The following is a 21,362-nucleotide window of genomic DNA, read 5'->3' as shown; positions in this document are numbered from 1 at the left end:
TCCTTGTATCTGCTGTGTGTAGGGACCTTTTGGCCATGAGCATGAATGATCAGCACTGGATTGTGCTGCAGACAGGTCAGAGTGTGAAGAATCAGTGGTGACAGCAGCTTGATGAGCCTGTGTGTATTTCTTATTAGGATCAGGATCTACTATTTTCTTGTCCCACCCATTATCAATAAAAGCTTTGACCCTACAGACATAAGTAAAAACTGTTCCATCAGTGTAGATTATGATAGCTAGTTATATAGCTAGAAAATTGATTAGATAGCCCGTAGCTAGCTAAGTACATCGACAACTACATTCAATACAAGACATAGTACAAGGACAAGACCACAACTTGCATTTTACACGGCAACATGCAGTAGCTAATGATGCAGTTCGGTAGCTGTAAGCTATCTCTACCACTAACCGTTGCACGTAATCACTCTTTGTCTTCAACTTGGACAGCCCCATAGCCCCGCAACAACGCAACCAAAACTTCAACTCAGCTATCTTAAGAGCTTCTGGGGCTCGTCCTTCTAAGGAAGCACCAGGAATATCCACTTTCGTCAACTCGGAATCCATAACTGCAATTATTCACAATAATTATTACTCACTCGTAGGCCCCAATCAAAATGGCGGCCAAGTGGTCTCCATGGTTTTTATGAAGAGGGCGTGGTTTTGCAAAGTATCTATTAACCATAGCGCTTCAAGGTTATCTGTGTACATAGAAATCACTGTACTGATGCATGAATGCAGACAGTGGTTTTCTCTCTATCACTAAGGCTTCTATTATTCTACTTACAGTATCTTAACCATCGAGCCATCCTTGACCATACTGCACAGAGAGCTACTATTAATATTATTTCGATTAATTCCAATCGTAATTTGTTAAATATTTTCTAATAAGAGCCCGGAATAGCAATGCCAATGATGAGCACCAGACTTGATGGACACTGTGCTCAACAACAACAGTAAGCCTGGCTTGTTGCATCCAATGATATGAATTCTAAAGTGTCAAGTGTGTGAGTCTGTCAGTTGTTTTCTTATTATGGTTATCATCCATGTTTGAACAATGGTGAAATGTAAGGTTTAGCTTATAGCTCAAATGAATGACCCTGAGCAGTCTTAGAAGTGATGGAGTGTACATGCACTACAACCATATTGTTTGTATTAGTGTGTGATGGGCTCATGTTGAGTGGAATTTGTGTCAACACAATGATGTGTGAGAAGTTTATTTAATCAGTGCATGCATTTTTGCATTTAAGCAATTTGAGGCTATTCTCAGGACATTGAATATTAAAGCTTTCTCACCCCCGCGTCTGGGATTGCCTACCGCTTCAATTTAGAACCCCCCTTTTGAAATTCCTGCGTACAGGCCTGCCCCATCACTAATACCACTCTTGGTTTGAAACTGCATTCCCTTGTTGGAGAGACACGCGGATTTTAATATCTCACGTGATTGATCTTTATTTCCTGCACTCCAAAGAAGATGCCCAGAGCTCCCAGATTCTGAGTGTGATTACAAGTGTTGCTGGCCTACCAAACCATGTATAGAAGTGGGTAAAAATTTGCCTGTGTTTTCCACAAAGGCTGATTTTCTGCTGATGGGACCGGAGAGAAATATTTTCGTTCACGGCGCTCTACTAGCCAAGAGAAGAGAAGCCAATCCTATCACATAAGATGGTAATGAAGTTGAATGTATAAGTATTGTACACGCCAAGTTTGAAAGAGCTGCGACCTTTCTAACCATCTGGCTGCAGGGATGAAATTTTCAGTGCAATGATCTTCAATGATTTTGGTGGGTTGCCTCCTTCCTACTGTTACAAACTGTCTTCCATAGGAGCGTTAAATCAGGGGAAGATCCAGAAGAACACCTGAGGTTTCTGGTGAAATCCTTGACTTTTAAAGTTAAAAAGTCATTGGAAGCTACTATTCGCTCTATTAGAGCAACCATGTAGTCACTACATTTGCCATCTACACTATTAAAAATAAGGAGTAACTGTTACTCCCCTAGGGGAGTTCCCAGTGTAGGGAGGATTTAACACCCCTATATTTTTGTGGGGAGTAACTAACACCCTGCAAAGGAGTAACAGGAACCCTTTGAAAAATCTATTGTAGGGAGTTTTAGTTACTCTAGGAGAGTTCACATAAGCATGCCAGGAGATTCCTTTACTCTATGAAATTCTGCAAATAGCTCCATTTAAAATCTCAAGACATACAGCAAAACTGTAACAAAATGTTTACAATCTCCAGCTTTATAATATTGGAAAGTCACTGAAAAAAGAAATCAGTAGCAGGGCTTCATCATCAGCAAATGACACTTCACTGCCACTTCACTGGAGTTACTGCCTGCCACATGACATGTTATCAGCTGTAGTAAATAGCAGTATAGTAAAGAAATATTCGACAATCACATACTTGTTACCTGTATGGCTGAAGGTATGTCATACGCACTTGCCAACAAAGTTGTAAAAACAATTCTGCCAGACCAGTAGCATTGGTAGTGTAAACTACAGTTGCTATCATGCAAAACAGCACTTTTTTGCTACCTGGAGTTCATCATTTTGTTTGTCTATTTGTTCACTGATTTCTTGTGGCACCTGTAACATATGTTTACAAATTGATGTACAGTCACTGTATGTTAACACACTTACTGGATGTTGTTTAAATTCTATGTTCTCAGTGACATTGAGACATCTGTGCTAAAAAAAATGTCCTTACATAACTATAAACATTATCTCCGTACAGGTCAAGAATAACTTGGAAAGTTGATGAAGTCGAAGACACACAATGTACATTGTATTATAAAGATTCTTGTTAACTGTAGATGATACATCTAACTAGTTAATTCCAGTGAATCTGCATGTAATTATGTAAAGACACAGACAATGATACAGGCTACTGACCTTACCAGGCAATATCATTGTGTCGGACTGCTAATATCAACTGAAAGCAGACGGACATGATATGTACGCCATGTTTAAGCTAGGTGGCTTTCCTCTCCTCCCTCAAGTCTTCAACTTCTTACACACTGAATACTAGTAGCTAGCTGTGAGCTTGAATGGGCTGAATACTGTAAGTACTAGTCAGTGATACGGCAGCTGAGTGAGTCTGCCGAATTTTATTCTCTTTCCCTGAGTCTTGAACTATTTCTGCTGTGTCACGATAAGGCGCCTAAACCCTCATGAGCAGTGGTGACTTTCGTTGGAACAAACCCGGCGTTTCACACGAGACAACTCAGATGTGAGCTCAAATGTACCTGAAGAAACAATGAACGAGATAGTGAACGTCCAGTCATTATTCACGAACAAGTAAACACTTTAGTATCACTTTTTAAGCACTACAATTCCTCAGAGAAGCAAACCGCTTTCAACTACTCAACACGGATCTGTTGTTAAAGAAGCCGTTTCTATGGTAATACTCTTCACTCTAAATAATGCGCTTGTAATAGAAATGGTATTTAATAATTATACATACGTATTTCAAAATATTCTTGACTCTTGAGGTAACAATTCGTCCTCCTGCTTTTGTACACTCTGTTTCCTTTGGTTAGCCTGTAAAATAAAACATGAGTAAATGGCTGCCATTGAAAAGAAAGCCTAAATAATTAATTTCCTTTTTACATTGAGTGGCTAGAATTGAACTGGCTAGTTAATGGAGAAAATATCAAAGTGAGACAGCTATAACCTGCATGTGGCTCATTCAGCTGGCTATGTGGCCACACTAAGTAGCTATACTGGCTCACTGAGTTCACCTTAGCTACTAGCTAGCTGGTAATGGGAACTCTTCAGTTTGGTGCATTCACTTACTTGGAGTTCTCTTTACCCTTAGTGGGTTACTGTTACTCTCCTAGTAGTCCGAACTCCCCTTTCAGAGCAAAATATTTTACTCCCCATAGTTACTGTTACTTCCCATAGTTATATACTATTGGTTGTGTCAATTGAACAGCTGTAGACAAGTTGCTTAGTTAATAAAAGTTGTACAGTCATTATAATATTATTGTATAAATAATATAGATACAGATCAAAGGCCTTTATGTATGTATGTCAATAATCCTGCATAACCTAGCTAGCTAGCAACTTTTTCAATGTTTAGGGCAAAAGCTATACATTGAAGAACACAACTATGTATAATCTGCAGTGTTTGAGGTGAACTTTGACATCCTCATGCAGTGTGGTTGGGTGATTTTTGTACAAGTAAAATAGTCTTCCAGGGATGGCATCCCAGACATCCTGCAATGTATACATGATAGAATCGCTGCTATAGTTTTTATTAATTGTTGACATGTGTAGTTACATTTTTATCCACACGTACTTAGTTATAATTGTAAGAGTGCATCTAGCTATATAGTTTCATTTGAAACAATGTGGTATATAGCTCCTTTAAAAAGTTTCACAGTGTTATTTATAGCATTACAATTTCCATTTTGTCATTAGTACTCTCAATCAAGGTGTTAAAGCACAAGTCTTCTAGGATGGAATCCCAGACCTCTGGCATGTACATGCTAGGACCAGGGCACTCTAAGTGTTGCACTTCCCTGTGTTCTATGTTACACACTCATCATCTTACTCACATTACTTTAGAAGGCAGTTACCAAAACTGAATCTAATGATAGTTCATGGAATGATTGGCAGTATGATTTTAATGCAGGAATAGCAAGGGCAGACGAGACACCTTTATTTAAGGGGGGGGGGGGGGGTTGGGGTCTAGATTGATGATGCCATGGTCTAGCCGCTGTAAGTTGAAGACCAAAAAAAAAGATTATTACCTGCTGGTAATAGCTGCCCTCCACCAACTAGACTAAGTTATATATATCTACTTATTTAGAACTATACATATGTAGCTTGCTACATGCACTGCTCCTCTAAGAATACTGTGACTGCTCTATTAGAGTATCTCAAATTATTGAAGCTATTGAGCTAGGCTCTCCATCACAGCTATAGATAATTTTAGGGGGGCTAGGCCCCCCATATTTTTTCACAGGGGTTACAGCCCCCCCCCCGACGAATAGACTGTTTTACCATAAAGTTGTGTTAACAACTTTCAAGTGTAGCACAATAAGCACATACTAAATTTATAATTATGAGCATAAGTATGCATGTTTATCACTGCAATGACTCTTTCATCAGTAGTTGCATTGTACTCAAGAAGTAGACAAACTGCCAGGTCTTTCATTTCTTATTCCAGTTCCTGCATCCATTTTCCACATCCTATTGAGCTATATAGTGAGGCGTACCATATATTAACCTACCCACATGCTAGGTCACTTCAAGAACAAATTGTGTGATTACTCTATTACATTACGCACATGTAGCTTACAATACCCATGGCAAACAATGTGCATGACCATACGCTTAAATAAATTAGGTCACATAAACTCAATCATCAGTTTTTCATCCATCAATACTCAAAATATTGTGCAAGCTTATAGCCAATTACTTCTTTACAAAATAGTTAGCTGAATTGATACCCCAAATGATTTGTAATGCTTTTTAGTCTGCTCTAGCCATGCATTTATTAACTTTGATGACAGCTTCTTACAGCTGCACTCAACAATCAATGGAACAAACAATCATTGATACAGTAAGGGAAACAATGACATAGGCAGAGATGCAAAATTAATAGATCTAGATGAACAGAAATTTGGCTTTATTAAAGCAGATAACATTGCAGATTGATGAGTATTTTCAAGATAAGTTTGTTATTTTGAATGGGTGTTGCTACACAGAGCAGTCCAATGCATATGGACCTGTGACAAGCAGAAATCAATACAACAGGTTAAATGTATTCTTTGGACAATAAAATTCACTAATGTGTTCAAAGAATTATTCAACCACGTATATCTCCTTACATTTAATTATCAAAGTACTTGCAATTGAATGTAAAAAGTTCCACTTTAATTAGCCCATACAGACACAGATTCCATCTGGATGCATGCCCCAGGGCTCTGAGACAATACTTTGGGTGGCCATTTTCACTTTAAAAATTAAGCAGCTACTAACAGTTGTGATTGATCTATTAGAATGATTAAGAGCACATTGATCTTTCATGACCTTGTGGTTCCCTGCCCTATTTTCACTACCTGAGCAAAACATGATAAAATGACACTGTAAAAACGTGTGTAATCTATTGGTCTACTACACCTATAAAGTAATAAACTACTCTAATAGAATGATCACAGTGACAGATAAAATTGTTGAAGCTTTACCTACCTCTATCTGTCATGAATCAATAATTTCACAAACTCATAGGCCATATACACAGCAGCATTAGGGTATTATGGCTATACCTACATTACTGAGTTGTTATTTGCTTAGGCAGTTGCACAAGATACATAATTATTATTGTTAGAAAACCAGGTATGTAAAATGTGAGGTTACCTGAGCTGGTCCTGCAATAGAGTGCACAAAATGATTACTTCATAGCAAATGAATGGATTTCTAATACTATTAGACTCTCCAGCATCTGCATTGCTTGCATATTAAAATATCAAGATTTAAATGTCCACTTTCCAAGCAATCTATACAGCTGTTCAATTGACACAACCAGAAGCAGATGGTAAATGTATTGACTACATGGTTGTTCTAATAGAATACTGAATGTTCTATTAGAGTAGTAGCTTCCAATGACCTTTGAATTTTAAGCCAAGGATTTCACCACTTCTTAGAAACCTCAGGTGTTCTTCTGGATCTTCCCCTGATTTAAAGTTCCTAGGAAGACAGTTTGTAACAGTAGGAAGGAGGCAACCCACCAAAATCATTGAAGATCATTGCGCTGAAAATTTCATCTCTGCCAGCCAGATGGTTAGAAAGGTCGCAGCTCTTTCAAACTTGGTGTGTAGAATACTTATACATCCAACTTCATTACTATCTTATGTGATAGGATTGGCTTCTCTTCTTTTGGCTGGTAGAGCACATCGAACGAAAAACTTTCTCGACACATCCGCAGAAAATCAGTCTCCGTGGAAAACACAGGCAAAGTTTTACTCATTTCTATGCATGGTTTGGTAGGTGAACAACACTTGATATCACACTCAGAATCTGGGAGCTCTGGACGTCTTCTTTGGAGTGCACGGAATATTAAGATCAATCATGCAATATAAGTACTAAAATCCACGTGTTGCTCCAACAAGGGAACTCAGTTCCAAACCAAGGGTGGTATTAGTATCGGGGCACTAAGGGTAACATACTACGATAGTCAGGGATTTGTTTCTTGCAACTTCATTTTTCAAGTTGAGGACCTTACCTACGCGAACATTTATTACAAGTAAAAAAATTCTCACGAGGAATTTAATGTCGCGAATTTGTCACCTCGCGAGATTAAGTGTCGCATGATTTTATGTTCGCAAGTAAATTTGTCCGCGCGCTATATGGTAGCATAGATTATAGACGGTAGTAAGTTCTGGTATTGCTTCACAGCATATGGACTGTTGGAAAAGTCATACAGTAGCACATTTGATAGGTATAATTCAGGGGCGGATCTAGAAATTTTTAGAGGGGGTTTCAGGTTCTCCAACAAATTCAGCCTAGCTGCAAGTGGAAGACCATAAAAAAAGTCACTACGTGGTTTTGAACGCTGTGAAGGTGATTTCAAAGGCAAAAGTATGAAGTTTTGCCAATAGAAAAAAAAGCCATAATATAATACAGTATGTATAACTCTTTGTAATTATCACACAGACGAATCATAGGGGCACGCATTAGTTCAGATGGGGTTTCAAACCCAGAAACCCCCTTAAAACCGCCCCTGATAAGATAAGCCAATTGGGTGCATGTTTGTTTGTCCGTGTGTTCCTTATTAGTTTTACTGTGGCCTGAAGGTCTGACAGCAACATGTGCTGCAGCCTTAGGATTATCCTAACCTAACAGACAGCAATTTTTGTAACTTAAGATGTTAACTGCTTGGAAGTGTGCACCTCTCAGTTAACACAGAGATTCTGTGATAACTTAAACTTCATTTTGCTTAAACCTTTGCTTGCAGTATAGCTATGGCGAATAGTGCTGTTTTAAGTACTTTTTGTACTCTTACAGTTCTAGCATGATAGGACAGGTATACTATTAGCACCACATGCCATAGGCTACACATGTCTTGATTATAATTATTGGTTTAGCTTACAAACTGTTCTATTGTTTAGGTAACCTGTGTGTTCACATAATTTCACTATTAAGCTTGTATGATGGAATAAGGTTCGTAAAGAATCTTTTAATGTTTCTTTCTCAATGCATTGGCATTGTGGTTAATGTGCAATGGCGGATCCAGGATGGGGCATTTGGGGCAAATGCCCCCTCCTTCAAGAAATTGCATAAAAGATCGAGATACTCTAATAGAGCAGTCAGTTACTCTAATAAAGCAGTCACAATGTTCATGAGGCAGTGCAGCTTACTTATGAAGCTATAAATAGGATTTTATTTTACATAACATACGTGATATAATATATTTGGTAAAGGATAACTAGCTATTATTGTTGTGACCTTTTTTTTTTTTTTTTTTTTTGCTCTTCAACTTTTTCAGCAAGGTGCCCCCCCTCTTTCCAGACTCTGGATCCGCCCCTGATGTGGATTGTGAAATGGTCCTGCATGAAGAGCAGGTACCAATGCTATAGTGCATCAATAAAATGTGTATAGAACTACAGCAAAACCTAACAAAGTGCATGGCCTTGACATTGAGGTTTTCTGGCACAGACCAACACGCTAGGGACCCGCCGATTATGCTCATTATTATGCCAGCATAATCGGTGGGTCCCTACCAACACCTGGCTAGTTGTTGTAACAGCAATTCACTATTATTATAAATATCCTATTATTATTATTATTATAGAGTTTCTATATACAGTGAAAATTAGGATTTCTTGAGGCATATGTAATAGTATGGCAAATACATCACAAGGTGGCCTTATTAATGAGGTGGCCACTAAGTGAGGCTTTACTGTATCCTGTATGTAATGGAGTTGAGGAGAGTATGTTTAACCTCAGCAATCATACACACACTGTAAAAACACAAGTACCAAAATATCCCAATATGGACACCACTGGTGATAATGGTGTCCGTATTGGGACATTTTGGTGTCCAGAGGACACTTCAGTTTTTACAGTACATGTTTTGTCACATTCCTCCTATCTCTCGCAGGACCAGGCCAAGTGTTCGTACCATCCTTCCTGCTATACAGTACTTACATGAACAGCTGAAAAGTGTCCTGAAAGAGCTAAACAAAATAGATTATCACTTGGGACCAGTTGCTGCCTGTTCAGAATGTAAAAAAGAGGAGCTGTTAACCTACATCACTTATAGTAGTGATAAGGGGTCTGATTACCAGCAGTGTACTTGTACTGGTTGTGGATATGATAATGTCATTGATCATAGCAACAAAGTGATCATGTCAAAAGTGAGTACATGTTTTGACCAGCAAGTTAATTACATGTCTCTATATTAATAGGCCTATAAAATTAAATTCAAAGATTTTAAAAATGAGTTAGATAAGCTGATTAATGCAGACATTAAAAAGCGTCTACAAAGAAAATTTAAAAAGATTATACCTAAAGAAGATTTAGATGACAATCCCTCATGGACTGATATTCTTGAGGAGTGGTATGAACTAAACAATATGGATCCCTGGCCTAAAGTGATGTCAGCCTTGGAAATTTGTGAACACGACAGTGCTGAAGATGTTGTAAAACTCATCAAAGAAAAACACTTGCATTTGTGTCACCACTGAACTAACCAATAAGTATATTTAATATAGTGAGCACATAATTACAGTCATTTAATGTATTTCATGAAATATGGTCAGAACCATTCAGTGTACCAGTAGTCCCCAGTCTGGCACAGTAACAACAAAGTGAATGAGAAAGAAACAGCAAACAGATATGCCATCCATGGGTAGACAGGTATCGCAAATATCTCAGCCTATGTGAGGCAAATGAGCTCATGTGATCTAATATTACAACTAGTTACCCTCATAGTAATGGATACGGTGAAGATGGAGAAAGAGTCAAGTTCTAATTGAGGAGACTCCATGTACTGTAATGGCCTCCCTCTAATAATTGGACCAGCAGCTAACAATCCGTTACATGCAGCAGTAACCCGGGCTGCCTGCAAGTAGCATATCTAGCATGATTATAACAAAATGATTGACATTACCTGTACAAAAGGGAAAACCACAAGTAGTGACCACAGAATAGCTGTAAATGTAGCAACCACAGTGTGCTCTGTAGTGTTAGTGTTGTCCCCCAGTATGATCACTCCTGCAATGATTAGGTGGGTGGGGTTATAAGGGCACACGATGAACTTACCATCTAAAGCAGCTGTTGCTAGATTGAACATTATCAGAGCCACTGCTGTGGCAGTTTTACCATTCAACACCTTAAGATAAGCATTGGCTTTGTTTATGTCCTGAAATGGGGGTGGGGCTGGGAGATTACATATTTATGTGTGATTGCTTACCTTAATAGCAGCATCAAGGGACTTGTGCTCACGTCGTTCCACCTTAATACGTAGAGCATGCAACAAGTAAATGTTGAGCTCACTCTGAATAGCGTAATTGATGATGGCCATAATGTAGACAGCATCAAAGAAGATGAAACCAAACAATGAGAATATGACCAAAACCAGTTTACCGCCCCCACTAAACCTGTTGATAATGTATCACATGATGTACAACAACAGGGATATCCCCTTACTGTGGTCCACCATCAGGCCAGCTGACTGTGACATCACCATCAAAAAAGTCAAATACTATAGCATGTGCAATACGCACAGCTAGTGACACCACAATGTAAGCCACACCCAACATGAGATAAAAGCTACAACAAAGTAACAACTAATAGAGCACATCTTTCATTAACTAGTAGGTAGGATCATTACACTTAAACAAGGGATATTAGTACCTTGTTAGGATCTCCCCTGTTTAAGATTCTTACACTACTTGTAACATTTACTGTATATGCACCTGTCTGAAGCAACATCTAACATTCAAACCTGTAGCAGCCTTTGAGCTCAGTGCTGCCAAGAAGGAGGTTACTGAGGCACTTTTCCCTGGGCCCCAAAGCTTCAACCTTGTAGTGTCAATTTTAAGCCCTTTTATCATTTTATGACATGCAAATAGCAGAGTACAGCTTCTGGGGTTGAACCCCACACCCCCACTGTACACTACAACATTGTACGTCAGCTCTAGAACCACCACTGAACTGCTTACTATTTACTTTGTAACTAATCACTTGTACAGACCAGCCCATGGCTGTATAATACACACAATTGGTTTAACTACAGGTGAACACAGATTGTAAATTAGGTTGGGAGCTCCACTTGTTCAGTTTATCCTTGATTACTAGCTGGTATCACTCAGGCAGTTAAACACACTTTGGGCTTGATTACTAATGCAGTATAAAGGTATCAACAATATCCCCCATTGATATTGTGATTATGTTTCTTGATGTCACAAAATAGTGGGCAAGGTAGCATTTTGCTATGGTAATGCCAAGAGTATACAATAGTAACTAAGAATATTGAACAGCCCATGATTAATGATTGCATGAGGATATTTCAGTAATTGTTCATTTATATTGCCATTAAGGGTTGCCGTATTCGGCCACTATACCAAGTGAAAACATAATAGCGTTATGGCTAATGTTAAAGTTCTGGCAGTGCCAAGCAAATCTGTGAAGGCGTGGCAACATGCTCATTTGTGCAACCGTTGTTTTAGCAAGCTGGAGTTATCTTGGGTCCTTACTACACTTTCCTTGTACAATAACTGTTGAATACTTAGTTGAATAACATAGAAAACTGGCAAAGATTCGTTGTCATGTACGTATTTCAAATTACCATTTCATGTAAACAAACAATTACTGAAATATCTGTGTTATTTTACTCAATCATTAATCATGGGCTAATACACCGTTCGACACTCTTGGCTTTTATTATATACTCTTGATAATGCTTATAAACAAGAGGGAGACACATATACCTTATTGCAATGTGCATGTTTGTGCACACATTAAAATGGAAATTGGTCTGCTTTTGCCTGATGGGCCCATTTTGCATCACTAAAATTCGTTTACTACCTTCTCAGTTCCTTCTGTATAAAAAAATCCAAGAAGAATATTCATTTGATTTTTGTGTGACAATTATCCATACCAAGATGGCTATTATACATCACATTAATTTTGGCATTGCAAATATCGTCCATTGCTGATTTGTGGTCTTATACAAAGGAAAACTCTACTATACTAGCACTACGCTGGTAACACACAAACACTGCACTGGTAACACACAAATGCTACACTGGTAACACACAAATGCTACACTGGTAACACACAAATGCTACACTGGTAACACACAAATTCTACACTGGTAACACACAAATGCTACACTGGTAACACACAAACACTACACTGGTAACACACAAATGCTACACTGGTAACATACAAACACTTATACATTCTTTGTTCCCCCTCAGTGCCATACAACTGATCATGTCCATTGTTATAGTACAGGGTTGAGGGTAGTACCACTGTAAAGGCAGGATCACGCGATCGAGCAGAGCTGGAGGATGCAAGTGATAGGCCATGTTGCCACTATTGACAGAACTCGACGTAGGCTAGGCTTAGTTGTTGTTTTGAGTATTTGTTAAGAAATATTGATAAGAATATCAACTAGGTACACACTATTTGTGGGTGGCGAGAACCAGAAGGGCGGACTGAGAAGGTTTTATGCTAGTTGATGCTGCCCGCAGTTCTACAACTTGGAGGTCCTACCGAGATAGTCTAAGAGGTTACTACGGCCAAGAAGAGTCCCAGTGAAGAGGATCTTGAGTGATGGATAAAGAATCTGATTTCAAGCTCACCGACCAGTGTATCATGTGCGGAGTTGGTGTGAAGGATGAAGACCAAGCTCTCCAGTGTGACCTATGTGAGGGATGGGAGCATATAAATTGTATTAGAATGTGTGATCGACCATCACAAGCATGTTATGATGCATTAACACAGACACCGTGCAAATCACTTTTGTTCACGTGCTCTCGGTGTAAGCGCAAGGGTACCCTAGCACGGTGCCTTATGCATGCGCAGTTGACGTTCGATAGTGCACAAGTCCAGAAGGGTCTGTACGAACAGTTACTGGCTGATAAGACGAAAGAAGCAGAGCGTCTGAGTTATGAACGTGAGGCACTGCAACTGGAGAGGAAGTGTTTGGAGGACAGGTTGGAGGACGTACGGAGCCAGCTAGAGGAAGAACATCATGAACTGTGCGTACTCCGTATAGGCACTGCAGCTACAAGCAGTGAAGTAGAGATGAAGCGGGTTCACACACCTCCACTGGTGTCCACGCCGTATTCGTCAGGGCCATGGTCATGTCCCCCTCTCTCGTCTGTCGGTAGACGTAAGCTCCCACAGATTCCAGTGTTAACGGCTGTGCAGCAGAGTACTGTGGTGCCATCGTCAGAAGAGAGCACCCGTGTCTCAGCAGTGACACCTTCCGTCTCTGAGGGAATGAATGTTAGTTTGCAGCCAGTGCTTAGTGTCAGTTCAACTGCAGGGACAGTGCAGAGAAGTGATGTGACCACTTTGCTAGTAGATGCAGCCAACCATCTGACTACAGAGTCACTTCCTACAGCAGTGTCTTCAGTACCCATGTTCACCACACCTGTGCTAAGTAGAACAGTTGCTCACACTGTAGGGTCAACTGAGCGTGCCTCATTTGCTGCCACTTATCCAGTGTTGGGTAGCATTACTACCACTGTGCCGGCCCCTCCTCCTGCTCACCCTGGAGTACACATGCCATTACCAGTGTCAGTAGGCACCCTGGTACCAGCTTCAAGAAACTTATCCACAACCCCCACTACTGGTAGAACCACTGAATTTAAGCAGCCACCAGCATTTAAAGAATTACGTGAGAGAGTTAACAAATTCTCTGGAGAGTCCAAGGAGGACTTTGAGGTGTGGCTGGCTGACTATTGTGAAGCCACAGAAGACTGTGGATGGTCAGATGAGTTGAGGACAAGGTGGTTCTCATGGTTTCTTTCAGGTGCAGCTAAGCATACGTGGCAACGAACGCTGAGCAAAGAGGACAAGGCACAATGGGACAGCATTGTGAGAAGCTACAAGGGCCATTATGGGGTACATATGGATCCTCGGACAGCATACCTCCGCTGTCATGAATTACAGTACAATGACTTTTCATCTGTGCAGGGACTGTTGGAAGCAATGAAGGATTATCAGAGGATGGCACCTGATCATTTGTCCAATGACAACCTTACCTCTATCTTGTGGAATAAAGTTCCCTTCAAATTGCAGAAGGAAGTGGGAGATATTAAGGATTGGTCATTGCAGGAACTTTTGCACCGGTTGTTGAGGGCAGAAGCTAGAGTGGGTGAGCGAGACCGGCATACCAATAATCAGATCATTACTACTAGGAAGAGAAAGAATCAGGGTGGAAGTGATGTCACAGTCCTTCATAGTGGTAGGACTACAGGTCCTCAACATAGAGTACCGGATGAGAGTGGTAAGGGCAAGAGTGAATCTGCTGATGCTAAGGGCACCACAGAGATGGAATTAAAGCATGTGAGATGCTATAAGTGCCACAAGAATGGTCATATAGCCAAGTCATGTCCTAACACACAAGGTACGAAGCCTGCTAACAATATGATAAGTTTGGAGTCTAGTAGTGAATCTGTGGTAGAGCTAGCTGAGTCAGAGCCTTGGATGAGAATTCTGACTGTACATGGAAAAGAGAACATATCTCAGAAGTCTGGAGCTAAGCTGTCTGGGCCAACCTTTAAGGTTAATGTAGTGGTGGAAGGGGTTAAAACCCGAGCTCTACCAGACAGTGGCTCTCAGGTGACCTTGGTCAGAGCTGAACTGCTTCCAAAGATTAAAGGATGGAAACTTGAACATCAATCAGAACAAGACTCCAACTTGACAACGCAGCCAATTGGGGCTTCTGGGAAGGAGCTTGGAGCTACTTCAGTTGTGAATCTATGTACCACCATGGAGCAAACAGGACAAGAGTTGATGATTCCTTGTTTTGTATTACAATCATCGAAACCTATCTGGCAGGGAGTAGTCCACGATTGTGCAATAGTACTAGGTACTAATGCCATGATAGAATACGGCATAGAGACGGTACAGGCTGATGGGACCCCAGTGAAACCCTTTAGTCCAACCAGAGGAAGGGAGGATGCAACAGAGCACAGTGTGAGAAGGGTGTGTTTGGGGCAGACAATCCATCTGGCACCAGGTGCAGCACGACAAGTGCGAGTTAGAGTGGCATCAGATAGTTCAGTTGAAGAACAACCTTGCAAGTCTGAGGTAGGTATTGTTGTGCCAACAGAGGAAGTGTTGGCTGGTAGGTACTGTGATTTTCAGGAGTGTCTTTAGAGAGGAGAGACAGAATTCAAAGTGGTGATGAACAATTGGGGGACTGAGCCACTGACAGTTACAAGAGATCAACAGGTTGGTACTATTGAGTCAGGTGTTATAGTTCCACAGGTTGACCCTGTTTGGGAAGACACATCAGATATGCAAGTTCGGTTGTGTGAGACCAGTAGCACAGATCTGGAGACAAGGAAGACAGAACTGCAGATGCAGTTGCAGATTGGAGAACAACTATCCAACCAGGAGAAGACAAGCCTGGAAGAGCTCCTTTTAGCTTACAGTGATGTGTTTGCTCTCACCGATGAGGAACTGGGAGAAACTGATTTGGTGACTCATAGTATCAATACTGGAGATGCAAAACCAGTGAAGACCCTGCCTCGGAGACTACCCTATGCCTTACACCAGGAACTAGAAGAAGAGATGAGGAAGTTAATTGATCTAGGGTGTATTGAAGCAAGCAATAGTCCATATGCTTCTGCATTAGTGTTAGTAAGGAAGAAGGGTGGAGGGCTCCACGTATGCGTTGACTATCGTAGTGCGAACAAGGACACAGTACCTGATTGCTTTCCGATGCCGAGAATTGACGAATTAGTAGAAATGGTTGGACGCACCAAACCCAGGGTGTTCTCATCCCTGGACTTGATGCGAGGCTACCACCAGGTTAGAATGGCAGAGGATTCCAAGCACAAGATGGCGTTCACTTGCCATCTTGGGCTTTATCAGTACCGAAGAATGCCGTTTGGGTTAACCAATGCCCCGGCAACCTTTCAACGATTGATGTTTCAGCTCTTTTCTGGATCAGAATGGACCTTTGTGTTTGTGTACCTGGATGACATACTGGTGGCTTCCAGTAGTGTAGAGGAACATGTACTCCATGTGAGAAAGGTGTTACAGCAGATTAGAGAAGCAGGCCTGAGGCTCAAGCCAGAGAAGTGTAATTTTGCAACCCAGAAGATAGAATATTTGGGACATACCCTTATTCCAGAAGGTGTTAAGCCCAATGAAACAAATATCATAGCGGTGAAGGAATTTCCACGACCCCAGTCAGTAAAGGAGGTCCGCACTTTCCTGGGATTAGTCAACTTTTACAGAAAACATGTAAAGAATATGGCCATCATTTGTCGACCATTAACAGCTTTAACTAGAAAGGATAGACAACAGTTCACTTGGTCCCCTGAATGTGAAGAAGCATTTGCGAAAGTTAAACAACTGCTTGTGTCAGCTCCGTTACTACATCCACCTAATCTGGAGAAAGACTTCTTTTTATGGACTGATGCCAGTGAGCAGGGTTTTGGTGCTGTCTTGGAACAGGAAGATGAGAATGGTATTAGACACCCGGTGGCATACGCTAGCAGACCAACTAACAGTGCCGAAATGAAGTACGCTCCTACTGAATTAGAAGTTGCTGCCCTAGTCTATTCGTTAGAACATTTCCAAGTTTACCTTCTTGGTAACAGAGTAACAGTGTACACTGACCACCAAGCCTTGGTGTCATCATTTATACCATATCTTAAGAGCCAAACAAAAGGGCTACTGGCAAGATGGTACTTGCGCCTTTCACCATTCCTGCCAAACATAAATTTGCAGCACAAGCCTGGTACTGTCAACCAAGCAGCTGATGCTCTATCTCGTGCTCCAGTCAGGAGGGAACAGGTGTTACACATTGAGGTAGAAGCATTTGGGTCTATGATGCAGAAGGTCAGAGACAACCAACGAGAAGACCCTGAGCTATCACAACTGATGGACTATTTGGAACAGAATATCCTGCCTGATGAGACAGTATTGGCCAAGAGAGTTGCCACTCAGGCTCAGAAGGGCTATTATATTGTGGATAGTGTTCTTTACTATGAAGACTCATCAGTTTCAGGACGCCAGAGACTAGTGGTACCTACTTTGTTGAGAAAGCAACTGTTGTTGGACAATCATGATGCTATCTTTGTGGGGCATTTTGCACCCAAGAAGATGTTACAGAGAGTAAGCCAGTATTATTATTGGCCAAAGATGAGTGCTGATGTACATGAAGTTTGTCGATCATGTGTAGTTTGTTTGTCTACTCAGGGACAGGACAGACGGCCACGACCGCCACTGAAGAGTATTCCGGTGGGGGAGCCCTTTGAGTGTGTGGGCATGGACTTTAAGGAATTTGATGTGAGTAACAAGGGAAACAGGTACGCTTTAGTGTTCCAAGATTACCTCACCAAATGGCCTGAGGTATTCCCAGTTGCAGACAGAACAGCTAAGACTGTAGCAAGCTGTTTAGCTGAATTAGTGTGGAGGCACGGAGTACCAGCTCGTATTATACATGACAGAGCGGCAGAATTTTTGTCAGATGTTTTGCAAGACACTGCAGCCATTTTGGGAGTGAAACAATTACCAACATCTGGGGGTCATCCCCAAACTGATGGACTTGTAGAGAGGTTGAACAGAACCCTCAAGTCAATGTTATCTAAGCTGGTGGTGAAGAAGGGACGAAACTGGGATGAACTGCTTGGCCCAGTTCTGATGGCATACAAGACAACACCACAAGCTTCATCAGGAGAATCCCCGTTCTATTTGTTGTATGGGCGGGATGCCAGTTTGCCATCTAGTTTGGATTTCTATGTACCCAAACCCAAGGCTGTTACATTGGAGTCAGATTATGGCAGGGAACTGTTCAAGGAGCTCAAGCAAGTGAGATCATTGGCTAAGCAGAGTATTGCCAAGGCACAGAATGTTCAGAAACAGCAATACGACAAGGAAGTGAAAAATCAGTACTGGAGAATTGGTAATGTTGAAAGTAGACCCTAAGTTCAAGCTTGACAGACAATTTCGGGGTCCATACCGTGTACATAATGTGACTGCAACTTGTGCCTACATACAACCGATTAACATGCCTAATTCAGACATGATTTGTGTGTCATTGCAACGGTTGTCACGTTGCACAGGACAGGGGTTGAAATCAGCTCAACCGTGGTTGGGTCATGGCAAGACCAGAAGAAGGCGTCAAGTAAGGCAGACAACGAGATTACCAAGTGAACATGATGACAATAATGATAGTATTTCTGATCAAGTTAGTGGATCTGAACAACAGAATAATGGTCACACTAAGACCAGAGCTGGAAGAACTGTGAGGAGACCTCAGCGTTTTCTTGATGATAACAGCTTCCCTGATGGGTCAGCTTCTGAAGTGGGGGGAGGTTGTAAAGGCAGGATCACGCGATCGAGCAGAGCTGGAGGGCGCACGTGATAGGCCACGTTGCCACTATTGACAAAACTCAACGTAGGCTAGGCTTAGTTGTTGTTTTGAGTATTTGTTAAGAAATATTGATAAGAATATCAACTAGGTACAGACTATTTGTGGGTGGCGAGAACCAGAAGGGCGGACTGAGAAGGTTTTATGCTAGTTGACGCTGCCCGCAGTTCTACACACTATTTGGTGATGGCTAAAATTACTATTGGACAATAACTAACATGTAGAATACGCAGGCATGGCTACACAGCTAGTCTGAAATAGCTGTTAGTCAATAGTACAATATGCATGCATCCCTCATTACATGTTTGCTTATAAGGTGTCTATCGTTGCTATCTTTTGAACATTGAAAATTTTACACCCCTTTAACCCTACAATTATCAACTTACAATATTGTATTGATGAGACGACGAGAAGTTGGCTCTGGCCAGGTAGTAAACTTGTAACATTGTACAAATACCTATCAGTGATTCAGCCAATCATTACAACCCAGCATAGCCACACCCACCTGTCCAGCAAGGTTCTGCAGATACTCTTGTCCTGACCAAAACAGGTAAATACCATAAAAATAGGTTGTCAATAGCAACAGATCAGGAATGACAAAGATACTGACAACACTAACATTACAACGAATCACTTCAATTGTTTTGTTGCTGCTAGTAACTGGCATCAATTCAAACTATGAACACAAATATCATTACTTCTCCTGCAAGTAACACACTCACTGACTTGATCACGTCGGAAACATGATAATATCTGGGTGACTAGGGCAGTAGTTATCACCATGGAAACGAAAAACACCCAAATCCACCGGAGGAGCTTCATTACAGGTGAAGGGTTGTTGACTAGGTCGTACCACCCCATCTAATAGTATAAACCATTCCATGAGAGACCCTACAATAACAAGTTGCACATACCACTCTCAAACACGCTCTGTACGGTTTTATGATCCATTTGTTACACTGGTTAATAGCATAGCCTGTCTCGTCTCGCTACAGTTCGATAGCATGATCACCTTCTCTCAAAGCAGCCATATCTCACCTCTATAGTTTCAAAGTCCAGCGAATTTATGCGCCCCCTGCGTGTGTCACCCGACTGCTGATCATCGTGATCGATGTTAATGTCATCTAACATCACATCGCTATCTCTCTCCATTGCTAGGATCACGTGAGTTACGAAGGGGATCTCCGGTTTACGTCATGCGCATTCCTCCGGATATTGCAAAAACTTGAAACACTGCTTTACAATCTTTCTACCAATGGCTTTACTGAGGTATGCAGGCATCTTTAGTTTTTGATTCAAACAGTTGCTGATCTAACCACTGAAATTCTGCAAATTATAATTATTCATATGGTCAACGATATGCCAATATCTGTGCATGGTGACTAAACAAAACCCTTTCTATGTTACTATGATTTTCTTTAACATTGAAGGGATTCATTATCTCATACAAACCCTTCAATTCTTAGTCAGTTTCAAGCAATTACTGTTCACTGTAAAAAAAAAATTCAAACCTGCATGGTTGACTGCCTTATTAGAGAGCTAGTTAGTGTTATCGTATACTAACAACATTTGTAATAAATTCAGTTGCTCTATACTACCATCTTTAGTGATCATATAGTTATTCAGGCTTATAGCTACAAGTATATTCATACAATACTCCAAGCAATGAGACAGGCGGTATGACATAGTTTCATTTCTTCATGTTATATCATGAACTGAATTTCCACCAACTAACTTTCAGACACTATATAAGTCAGTGGCTATAAACTACTATAGACTGGGAGGGGGGTACACATGGTGTTTGAAGTAATTACTTTTAGTGCTGTATACTATTTTGGCATGATTGTCCAAACAGTAAAGAGAGGCTTGTGTGCCAGTACAGAGGAAAATTCTAGGGATCTCTGGACTAACTAGTGAGGCACACATATGGTCCCCCAGCTAGGGAAAATTTTGAAACATACGTAAGTGTACCAAGATTGAATCTGGAAGAGAAATAATTGATATCTGGGAGTAATTAGCAAGCTGAAGGGACAAAATTTAAAAATAAGAACTATGCATATAATTACGTACATTGTTTTATTGGATTTTAAGGCAATTTAATGGATTGTATAAGAAAGAAAATTTTAGTCAAATCCCTGTAGTAAATTGTAAAAAAGTGTTAAGATGTATAAAACACGTAAGCTGTATATATAACTTTGAGTTTATACTATTCTATGCATGGTGCAGCTGGCTATGTTTTACAACTATTGCCTAGTATAGTGTTTTGGACACAACTATAGCCCCGGCCCCTTTTAACCCCCTGCTATAAGTTATAATTGTACTGTGTTTCTGTATATGCATGTACGGGGCTGCAGGTACTGGTTGTTTGCAGACCTTTGGCTTTTTGCCCTAAAGCAATATATATAGCACTATAAATAAGCTCCAAATTTTCTGTTGCATACATACTGGGGGAGGGGGGGTATGGGGGCATGCTCCCCAGGAAATTTTTGAAAATTATGTATTTCAAGATTGAATCTGGTAATAATTTTCACCAAAAGAATCCTTAAAGCTGACATTTCAACATTTCAAACACACATTATTAGGAACTGGTTAATATAGGCTTGCTTCTGTTGACATATAGTATCAGGAGCAGGTTAAAGAGTTAAGAGGTGGAGTTATGTGAAATTTGAAGCAAAAACAAGCATGGATATATACCATCTAAAAAATTTTCAGGTCTTCAGTAAACATCTTTTACTGTGTTTATACATACTAACAAAAATGTGACTGTTCTATTAGGGTAGTTGACT

The 21,362-nt window shown here is 40.7% G+C and overlaps 2 protein-coding genes and 1 long non-coding RNA gene across 3 annotated transcripts in view; 1 reads left to right on the top strand and 2 right to left on the bottom strand.

The window, feature by feature from the left end:
• The window catches only part of LOC136248648 (uncharacterized), a 32,023-nt gene extending 22,243 nt beyond the window's left edge, over positions 1–9,780 (top strand). The window contains exons 15-16 of the mRNA XM_066040413.1: positions 9,106–9,361; positions 9,413–9,780. Of these exons, the coding sequence (XP_065896485.1) occupies positions 9,106–9,361; positions 9,413–9,691 (535 nt within the window). The 3' untranslated portion in view covers positions 9,692–9,780. The remainder of the gene's footprint in view (positions 1–9,105; positions 9,362–9,412) is intronic.
• Positions 2,473–3,126, bottom strand: LOC136248703 (uncharacterized). The gene is made up of 3 exons (XR_010697806.1): positions 2,729–3,126; positions 2,637–2,684; positions 2,473–2,582 (listed from the first exon to the last, which is right to left on the bottom strand). It is a non-coding gene; the product is annotated as an uncharacterized lncRNA (long non-coding RNA).
• LOC136248680 (uncharacterized) lies at positions 9,657–19,752 on the bottom strand. Its single transcript, XM_066040460.1, has 11 exons — positions 19,615–19,752; positions 19,491–19,565; positions 19,303–19,437; positions 19,082–19,252; positions 18,963–19,033; positions 10,656–10,778; positions 10,420–10,606; positions 10,269–10,368; positions 10,117–10,220; positions 9,931–10,068; positions 9,657–9,882 (listed from the first exon to the last, which is right to left on the bottom strand). Exons 1-11 carry the CDS (start codon positions 19,726–19,728, stop codon positions 9,763–9,765), a joined length of 1,338 nt encoding a protein of 445 aa, XP_065896532.1. The 5' UTR covers positions 19,729–19,752; the 3' UTR covers positions 9,657–9,762.
• Between the last annotated feature and the right edge of the window lie 1,610 nt (positions 19,753–21,362).

Source organism: Dysidea avara, chromosome 3, assembly GCF_963678975.1.
Source record: "Dysidea avara chromosome 3, odDysAvar1.4, whole genome shotgun sequence".
Lineage (NCBI taxonomy): Eukaryota > Metazoa > Porifera > Demospongiae > Dictyoceratida > Dysideidae > Dysidea > Dysidea avara.
Note: the sequence above shows the minus strand (reverse complement) of the source record. Positions and strands in the feature narration are given on the sequence as shown.